Source organism: Chiroxiphia lanceolata, chromosome Z, assembly GCF_009829145.1.
Source record: "Chiroxiphia lanceolata isolate bChiLan1 chromosome Z, bChiLan1.pri, whole genome shotgun sequence".
NCBI classification, from domain to species: Eukaryota; Metazoa; Chordata; class Aves; order Passeriformes; family Pipridae; genus Chiroxiphia; species Chiroxiphia lanceolata.
This window is the reverse complement of record NC_045671.1, coordinates 17,856,671-17,867,230: the sequence shown is the minus strand read 5'-3', so window position 1 is coordinate 17,867,230 and position 10,560 is coordinate 17,856,671. Positions and strand designations below refer to the sequence as shown.

The 10,560-nt window shown below is 34.9% G+C and overlaps 1 protein-coding gene across 5 annotated transcripts in view; it reads right to left on the bottom strand.

Annotated features, from left to right (window-relative positions):
- IPO11 (importin 11) overlaps positions 1-10,560 on the bottom strand; it is an 80,235-nt gene that overhangs the window by 27,658 nt on the left and 42,017 nt on the right. For all 5 annotated transcript variants that reach the window (XM_032676465.1, XM_032676466.1, XM_032676462.1 and 2 more), the window contains exons 25-29: positions 7,076-7,155; positions 6,446-6,526; positions 4,065-4,160; positions 2,489-2,602; positions 1,483-1,604 (exon numbers count right to left, since the gene is read on the bottom strand). In XM_032676465.1, coding sequence (XP_032532356.1) covers positions 1,483-1,604; positions 2,489-2,602; positions 4,065-4,160; positions 6,446-6,526; positions 7,076-7,155 — 493 coding nt within the window. The remainder of the gene's footprint in view (positions 1-1,482; positions 1,605-2,488; positions 2,603-4,064; positions 4,161-6,445; positions 6,527-7,075; positions 7,156-10,560) is intronic.

Sequence of the window (10,560 nt, the reverse complement as noted above, 5' to 3'; positions counted from 1 at the left end):
ATGTGTAATATAATCTCTGTGATGTGGTAAAACCAGAGTGACTCACATTGTTCTAGTAAAAGAAACAATCACTTGACAGAATCAGTTTCACACATTGTCTGAAGGTATGTTTAGCAGTCTATCAACTGCATAAGTGAAATTTTCATAGTTTTGACATAAACATGTCCACTAAAGAGAGGCTTTTTATTTGAGAAGCCGCTTACTTAAATGATTTGAGTATCTGAAAAATAAAGCTGTCATGTGCAAAAAGTTTTATTATGTTAAGGACTGTCAGAAACAATTGGCTTTTACAGCAGGAAATCTGGAGCACTTGAAAGTAGTTCAAAATAACATGGTTATCTAAAGAAACTCCTTTTTTCCTTCCTCCCTTTAAAAGAAACTTCACAGGAAGACAGACGTAGTTCAGCATCTTAAATTTTAGCTAAAACCTCTTTAAAGACATTTCCAATATACTCATAAGCAACATAACTGTCACATTTACTGGGAAAAAAAGCCCCTTTCTTATAAAGCAGCTGCTTGACTCAGCTTTAGCTACATGGTTATCCTGGTGATCTAGGACAAAAAAGGGAAGCGTCTGTACATATTAAAAACAATGAAGCTTTTAAGTTTTACACATTAAGAGTTCCCTGATTTTTTTTAGGTAGAAACTACATATTATACAGCTTCATAGAAACTAACATAGCTTTAGGATTTGTGAGCAACACCTAAATTCCCAATAGACAATACTTGAGACTTTTCAGGAAATCCAGCAGACTAAAGGTAAACTCATGCAGTCTTGTCTTCCTGAGTGTCAAACAGATAAGAGTAATCTGAAGGTAACTGTGGACTGAACTCTCACCTAAACATGTTACACATGAATTCTAGTAGTGACAAGTTAGGAATCAGTGTAACACTATTCAGCATTTTCATTTAAAACTTTCATTTTGTATGTATATTCAGCAATGATGATGGGTACTGAAAGGACAATCGTAAAAGCTTCTTGCTATAGAAGTCTATAGCGCAAAAACTATTTCACAGTCTTTCACAGCAACTCTTCCATTTAATGTTAAAAAGGGGAAAACCAGGATGAAAGTTCAGGTCATCTACAACAGGAAAGAAAACTGACTATTGTTCTCTGTAAGGGACACCCAAATACTAACATGCCAACTAAATCAACTACTTAGCCATAGAGGAGAGAAGCAGATAGTTCAATGTTAATATGAGAATGGACAATAAAATCCGCAGTGTTGGTTTCTCCCTTTTACTAAAGCACACTTTCCATGAAATAGAAGAAAGGTTACTATAATGCTATGAAGTCAAATAAAAGGGTAACATAATGTAGCATGGAAATTCTTTTTAAGTTTCTCTTGGGAAAAAAAGAGTAAATGAAACTCCTTGGAATATATATTGGAATATATATAGCTGCAGAATTTTGAAATAGTTTAAAAACTATCTCAAGGCCCTTTGAAGCATTCTTATTTAACACACTATATATTTGCTTACCCATTCAATGATGGTAGAAGAGAAAGCAATGCCAAAGCAGAAAGTTTCCTTCTTTCTGGCTGAGTGATGTTATCCATCCGATCAACCCACATTTCAATCATGTTACCAAGAATTTGGTCCAACTGCAATGGGAAACCGAACATTTGTTTTTATTTATGGAGTGTGTCAGCCTATTCAGAAAATATTTCCTTGTAATTTTTCTACCAACTGAATACATTGTTCAGTCTTGGAATACAGTTATGTATACATAATACACCACACAGCTATGTATAGCTGACAGAAATAGCAAACAACAGTTATTTTTTAAATTTTCTATGACAGTGCTTCCAGGCCCTGAACCCCCATACATTAATTGTAACCTATGAGTTAGAAATGCACTTAATTCACAGACAGGGCACTGATTCAGAGTAGTAAATTACTCAAACAATTTTCCACTAACAGTTTAATACATACAAAGCATGTGAACTTACTCTGTTTTACCTACAGTGGTGATAAATTTAAAAAAAAAAACCACAACTTTTTTTTTTTTACCTTTTGAAAACTGTATTATACTCAAGGATAAGAAAATTACTAAAATTCCACTTAAAGACACAGAACACTCATAGCAAAAGAACCTCAGTAATCTCATCAGTGAAACTGTAGCACATTGAACCTGACAACCCAAAAACTCAGGGGAGAATGATGAAACCATTATCCATGGTGCAAGACCCATCAAGACAGCACAAGGAGAAACTCTTGCCCTCCAAGAGCATGCAAACTAAAGGGGTTTACAAGGATAAGTGTGGGATGCTTTAAGGTAATTGTGGGAATATGTAAAAATTGTTACAGGATGTTCAGGGAAAGGAGCAAAGAAGGGGCAAGGGCCCCTTTTCAAGGTGAAGTGTGGAGGAACAACCACAGAAGACAGAAGGAAAAGCTCCTTTCAATCAAAAGAAAGCAAGGCTTCCCAATGCAATACAGCTCAAATACCAAGACACAAAAACCCCAAAAGGACAATAAACCTCACCTCTTGACCCAATTCACATGCCATCTGGCTCAGAAGTAATGAAAAAAACCTTGCATTTTGTAGTAGAACTCTACCCATGATCCCCAGATAAGTAGACATCACCACTGGGTATCTCTGTAACAAAAATAAACCAAAATAAAGGGTGCTTAGTTTAACTAAAAGAAAAATATTTGACACAAAGCAGCAAGGATGGAATATACTTGCATGCATCCCTTATATCTTTTATTAAATTTTAAATTATAAACTGTAATTTAAGAGCCCCTCAGAAGACTAACCAAACAATCTTTATCAGGATTTCTCAATTCCAAACAGCTGAGTCAGCTTGCAAAGTGCTTTTACTTTAAATTTAAAAACCTGTATCTTAAGGAACAAACAGTATATTATACTGCTAAAAAATTACTTTTGAAGTTGATTAGGGTTCAAAATTACTGCTTACAATTTCAGTAACACTAGGAAATGCTTAGTATTTCTGAAGTTGTTACTTATTTCAGAGAGAAGCTATAATACATTTGCCTATAATTTGCAGATGTTTCAAAATTAACTGGATAAATTAATAAGTTCATTAATTATCTTTTGTTATTACTTTTAAAAGAAGCTACAGAGTTTGTACTAAATTCAGCCTGTAACAATATAACTGTATTGTTACATAACTGTAACAATATAACAGCTAACCCAGATTAATATATTTTCAATAGGGTACAATGAATTTATTACTCTTAAATCAGAAGACATTTTAATAATCCACTCTCTATCTTTGTGCTTGGTACAGCAAAAAGTACACTGCTACATAGTATTACTTGGCTTAAATTTGGAAATCTTATTTAACTCAACAATAATGGGAGCCAAATATTGATATTTGGAAGTCTTCAATTCTGGAAAAAAGCAAAGGTTTTGACTAAAAAAGTCAAAAAGCATGAAGAATTCCACCCACTGATTCTGCTGATTAAAATACTTCCATTTTTCTCCTGTTACTACTGCAAAATTCAACACAGTTAAAGCATATTGGATTTTTCTCTTTTTCATCCAACATGGCAGTTTGTTGAAGACAAAAAGAGAAAATAGAGAAATAAAGACACCTAAGCCAACGAAATCTTAAAAAATCTTCTGTCTTACACATTCTTCAGCTCTTCATATTAGATATGTCAATTAGAAAAAGAAGGTCAACTCAATCTTCTCCTTGTCCAGTTTGTTTTTCTCTGGTTCAGGCACATTTAAGAAGGAGTAGTGTGTGTCTTTAAAAAAACCCCAACAAAAACTCCAACACCTTCAAGGGATTAAACTAGGTATAGGTTACAGCAGCTTTTAAGTGTTAATAGTGAAGGAACAGTCGAACCACAGAATAAAATTTGTTCTATTTTATTAAAACAAACACTACATGACAAAACAAGTGATGGATATGTTGGTTTATATCTTGTGCTACTACGTTACTTTTACAGACTTTTAATATAGTTGTCAAAAATCTATCATATGCTCTTAAAACAAGAGAAAATACAATATCAATATGAAAAAACTGACCCAGATAATGGCCTTTCACGTTCAAAAAGGAAAAGTAGAGAGTAGTTAAAGTAATTCTTACCTCCCCGTCTATAATCCCCCTGAATACTGATGGTAGAAGGGGTTGAAACATTTGGGGACCCAATACAGGGTTTACTTTTAGGACATTTTCTACAACCTTAAGGAAAAAAGCAAATTAGACAATTAGTAAAGTACATTCATAAATCTTAACTGAAGCTTTAGTGCCACGTATACTGGTGTACATATATAAAGTGCTTGCAGGATGTTTGTCATTAAATACCAGCAAACTCCAGGACTGCTGAAGGTATATTCTAGTAAAGTACTCCGCAAACCTGAATCTGCATAAATGGACCTGATGAAAATTGAGATGCCAATGAAATCCACCCTTCTAAGCACCTTGTGAGCCTCCCCACGGTCCTGGCAAAGCTGATGAGGTGGTTGGAAGGAAGGACCTTGTTAAGGTTCCAGGAAAAGCAGCAGATCTAAGGCTCATTTCCATACATTTGTCTCATCGCTTTTTTGAAGAACCACTGATAAGGACCTACCATCTCTTTGCAGATGTGCTCTCAGAGGTGCTATTCTGGGTACCCCGGGTACTCTAACTTCCACCTCCACCCCCCACTGAGCTGTTCCCTAAAGTAATTTTTAATCTTGTGTTCTTCAGTTTTAATTTTGCCCAGATGTTTGGGCTCTCCCCTTGTAGTAAGATGAAGAAGGGAAGAGGTTGTGAGAATAAGGGGCTGATAGCTGCTCACACCCACTTCTAATAAAGACAGAGACCACACACATACATACACACACTGATGTGTATAAAGCATATAAAGGTACAGTAAAGGTACCTTCCTCAAACACTCTTAGTCTCCACTTACTTCCATCTCAGAGGAACTTCCACAAGGAACTACTCTTCCGTGCTCTTGTCCAATGCCCCCTAAATATTTTTTCTGCTTTTTGAACTCTGTTCCTACTAGCTTCATGTAATACCCTCTATTTCTTGCCTTGAGAGAGATATTAAGCATCTGACCTTTTACAGTGATTCCCAATTTTGCAGACCTTTAATATATGGAAGTATAAAAGAGGTATATTATATACAGAGGCAAACGTAACTTTTCCATCACTCATCTTTCTGGGTACTGGAAGTTTTGGCTAACTCATTTGTTCCTTGCACAATCTTTTCAAACTTTATACTGTCCATCTCAGATAATTAAAAAAACCAAGTCACATCAAGCCTCCGTAATCTTGCAATAAATTGTCTTATCAGTCCAAATTAGTATTTTTCAACCTTATTGATTTATATTTCTAAAGTCTATTTTCAATCCAGCCAAAGCTGCTTGTAGGAAACTATTTCAGAGAATAGCCCTGGGTGTTTCTGTTCCCAATATTTATCTTAGAGGTTTTTTATGTAACAAGTCAGCATAGTGAAGCCTGATAAAATGTTCTACTTTTTGTAAAAATATTTGCAAGGAGTATAGCTCAGTTATCCTTCTGGAATCTACACGGCATAGTAGGAAGATGTTCCAAGTATACTACACAAACTTTGCAGATAATGCAATGTCATTCTGGGACTCAAGTGAATAAATGATTCCATCATTCCATTTTAGAGATCTGACTAAAAGCTCCTGCATAAAACATTTGCCCAACTATAGACTCTAAATATTACTGATAGACTGAACTTGACATTTTATATTTCAGAACTAAAGTCCTTAAGCTCCTCACAGCAGAAAATACAAACAGGGAGGTCTATCAACTTCTGTTATTTCCTGTCCTAGGACCCTGCAAGCAGTTGTATGACCCACCAAAGAGGCAGATGGGATCCAATTTATTCCCCCCATTGCATTTACAATTATCTGAATTTACCTCCAAGTTTTTATAAGCAACACAGAGCCCCCTGTCATGCACCCACTGGAAACATAAGTAGTAATACATTACTGCTACTAATCTTTCAGTGAAACTATCTTTCACTCCATATTCCAAATTTACTTCCTGAAATTCTTCAAAAGACACATTCAAAGTATCATTCTTAATATTTGTAAAGTTTATAAATTCCACATTTCTTTTATAATACCATTTGAAGTTTGTGTGAATATAAGGGATTTTTTAGTACTTTGAAAAACCTCTAGCAACTCTATTCTGACCATTACAATTGCCACTCATGCCAAAGGCAATGACTGTTTGAACACTATGTCATGGTACATATGCAAGTATGCTATACAAAGGAATTTCACTGAGATCACATACATACAACATTCAATATAGACAGGAAAGCTTCCTCTAAGACCTATTACACATGCACAGACTTTAAATAAGTAGTTTAAACCACCAGTGACTCCAGTATCAAAGTTTGCTAAATATGTTGTTTTCTCCTACATATTCTACATTCATCCTACTTGAAAACATTACATGTACAGAGCTGAGTATCAGGGTATTATTTTTATTATACTGAACCTTTAAAACTTGAACTTGACCTTCAGTAGTTATGTCCTTCAAAAGTTCACAAAATGACCGGCATAAGTCAGTAGCATACATCTGAAATAAAATTAAGAAGAAGGTATTATGCAAACACGTTTTATGAAGACTCAGCTTCTCTTCAAAGATCCTATCTGCTAAAATCCTCATCATTCCTGAACTAATTAAAATCTAATCTAAGTATTTTCTTGGTTTTTTAACATTGCAGGATGTTTTAAATCTCAAAGAATTTTCTAATGAAGAAAGTATGAGAACAAGGCATAATATTTCTAGTTCAACTCTTGTTAGAATTTATGATCATAATTTTAATCTAGTAGGATAACTGTTACTACCTCACTTTTCAGATACCAAAGCACTAAATCAATCCATAAAGCATTAATTCTAAATAATCTTCTTTCTCAAATCTGATTTGAGTGTCCACCATGCACCATAAAGACCTAACAATAGAACAGTAGTATGTTTGTACATACATGAGTAATAGTAGTATGTTTGTATATACATGAGTAAGAGTATAAACATGTGTATGATATTTTCCAAGATGAGAGAAAAAACAGTTTGTCAGTAGGGAACTGAGAAGATAATATGAATTTTTACATAATGATAACATACCTGTAAAAATTCAGATGATGATAAGAAAATATAAGCATTGATGATCTTAAAGCAATTTTTGAGGTTTTCTGAACTCAGCTCTGGAAAAAATAGAAATCACAATTCACAACCTGATCACTAAACTGAAGTACAACCAAAATGATTCGTTTCTAGAAGTCTCTTTCTTCTCACAGCTTACAGTGCCAGACTCCAAGAAGTAGAAAAAAATTATCTTAGATCCAGTACCAATCAGGTTCTCTCTCCCCACCAGAGACAATATAGAAGTGGGATGACAACAGCTCTCATGTACTCAAATGGAAGCAAAAGAAATCCTGTGACCTCAAAAGCCACTATTAATAAAAAAAAATTATAAAGAAAAGGTCAAGTTTTGGATGTGATAGTGGGTTAAGAAGATATTAAAGAGAGCACAAATGAAACACATATTTAAGAGACCTACAATTACTGATAAATAATCTCTCTCACATTTGAGTCAGTAAATGCTGAGCAGAAGGAATGAAACAAAGATTGCAGTTCTGCTCTTCTGAGCCAGATGCCACGTCAAACGGCATTGAGCTGAAGCCTACTGACCTTTAGGGTGCACCTTGAGTGTAAGGCACACCTTTCAGTAAGGAAATCATACTCATTTAAGAGATAGATACACAGAAGAGAAGATACAGAGCAGTAGTTTGAAGAGAGAAAAAAGACATGTCTTCAGGTACTATCTTTATGACTGTTTTCAAAAAAAAAAATCATGCCAGAACATCTATGCGCAGAACTCATGGCAAAACAAAAGGTTTCAAAGTTTCACGTGGACGTTGATACCAGTGCAGAAAGTCCATAGTCATCATTATCTAAAAACAAGACAAAAGACCAAAAAAACCTCAAAGGGCTTGCTAAATTGTCTTAAAACCATCTGTAAAGTTCTAAGGAGTTTCAGCAGTTTTTCTTTTTTTTCCACCCATTAAATAGAATATTAGTGTTCCTCTATTTGACATGGTCACGGGACAGCTTTGCATTTGTGACTACTTGATATGTCAGGGCATGGATAGGGTATGTCTTGTTATCACTTATTTTGAATATTTACCTATCTTGACTTGAAAAGGTTTTATTTTTCATCTATCCATCCAATATCCTCATCAAAAGATTCCAATATATCTATGAATTAGCTTTAGTATCAAATTATTAGCATTATACATGGCAGACCTCCTTAGAGGTCTGCAGTTTGTGATTTTTTTTCTTACTGGACATTTAAAGTTTCAGACACTGATCCAACTATTCAAATTCTAAGTAAATGGACACATAAACATGAAGGGTTATTAAGTTTTCCATAACTTTCCATTCTGTGATTCCTTGATAACTGATATAAAGGTAGAAAGTATGTGTAGCAAAAATCATATTTCAGATCCGAGGGCAAAATCAGGTAAGACTCATGTAATGGAAATGACAGAATTTCAGCCATTCATCTGTGCATGAAGCTCAATGTTTAGTAAAAGCATTTTTCTAGAAAGGTATCATGTTCAACTGATTATATTTAAAAGCTAATTGCGCATCAATTCTCTTGCCAGTTTTTCCTGAATTAAACACATATTTTTCTTAATTAATGTGCTCCTTTGGGTTTTGGTAGGGATCAGAGGACTTCGTCCAGGTCCAGTAATCCACTTTTTGCCACTACCTTTACAAATACAGCACAGGCACATTAAACCTGATGCTTCTTGAAACAGGTATGTCTAGACTTTGACCATATTTCCAACCTGAAATTGCATCAGATTCATTTTAAGCATCCTCAGTGCAGAAATGCATCCAATCCTCAGAGAACTAATGTATTTTTCCATTCCACATCATGCAATTCATTGCAAGACATGGACTAAAGAGCCTCTGCAACTCCTCTTTAGGGCAATTATATTTCAATAGAATTTAAACAGTAGCAGCACTGCTGATATGAAAACCAAATATGACAATTATGCTGTGAACTATCCTTGTACATCAGTGATAGCACCATAATCTTTGAAGGTTAAGTGAAATCAAGCCTTCATGGAAATGCAACGTTCTACTCCTGAAGGCAAATCTAACTGACTTGTATAATTCCTCTGATGTTCAGTTCCAACAGCAGTAGTATCCTGAAATAGGTGTGAAAAGCTCTTTTCAGAAGGACAATTATATCTTGAATGGAACAACTACCTATTATTTTCAGACTAGTTAAAAAAGTAAAATTAAAAACATTTCTATATTTTTCCTCTTTCCGTTCAAAAATCTCATGTTGGAACTACTTCTCTCCCTGACTTTCAGATTTTTCTAGTTCAACCATGTTGACATCTGACACCTTTTCTAAATTACTTACATGCTGATGTAGCAGATAAACATACCAGAAAAATAGTTACATTACCTGTATGTTAGAATAACTCCATTCAGTAAAAATAATTTCAGAAACTAAAGGTCAGGAGGTTCATATTCCTTACACTGTAATTTCAAGAAAATGATTTTCTGGAGCACTTTGCTAGTTCTCCACCCTGCCCCAGACATAAGCAAGGCAGTTATCTATTCAGAAATTCCCTTCACCTTACCTGTCCTTCGGCTTTCACTTGGGTAACTGCAGATTGAATTGAGAACCGGTTTATTTTTTTGCCTTATCTCAGACAGTTAAGGTACACAAGACTTGGCAATTTTAACTTCCCAGTTGAAACACTTTGTCCTGACAGCCACATCATCGTGCTAAGGACAGGAAGAGCCAGACCCTAAGTGCTGGAAGTTTCAGGTGAACAGTGCTACTTGTATGCTGGAGAAATTCTGCTACAGAACTAAGACTGAACACTTATTTAAATTACTAGCACAGTTGACCATCATTGATCAGTACATTTTCTTTTGCAAGATGCTGCACTTTTAACTGTGCTGTTGCACTTGATATAAGTGAAGAACCTCGTTTTCAAGTGTAATGAATGAATAAAGTAGCAGCTTGCGGGGTAGTGGACAGCAGTACTGTACTGTTTTTGTAACTACCATGTTTTAAAACAAGGTTAGGACTAATCCAAAACTCCAGCTCTATTTAAAGCATCATAATACTATGGCTGTGTTCTGTCAAGGCTGTCCAGTCAGATTCTCCTGATGTAAACATATAGAATTTGCAGGCTAAGAGAAATTGGAAACCAGAATGGTTTCAAATTTCTGGCAAAATAAGCATCATTTTGGCTAACAGTAATCAAAATTTTTGACAAACACAACACTCAGAAAACAAGCTTCTCAGAAAAATGTTCAGGAACTAAATTAGTACTAGAGGTCTATATGATGAAATCCATAAAAATCCTTCTATAATTACTCATCAGCTGCTGTATTTTTGCCACTCATCCTCATCCCTGAAGAAAAAAGAATGTCTGACATAAGAACGTTTGAAGCATCACCCTAATGAAATCCTACCTAGCTTAACTACTACTTGCTCTGCCAGCATCATACAACAGCTTTCAGTTTTCAAAACAAGTAACGTTTTCTTGAGGATGTATTTTTTTCAAAAGAAA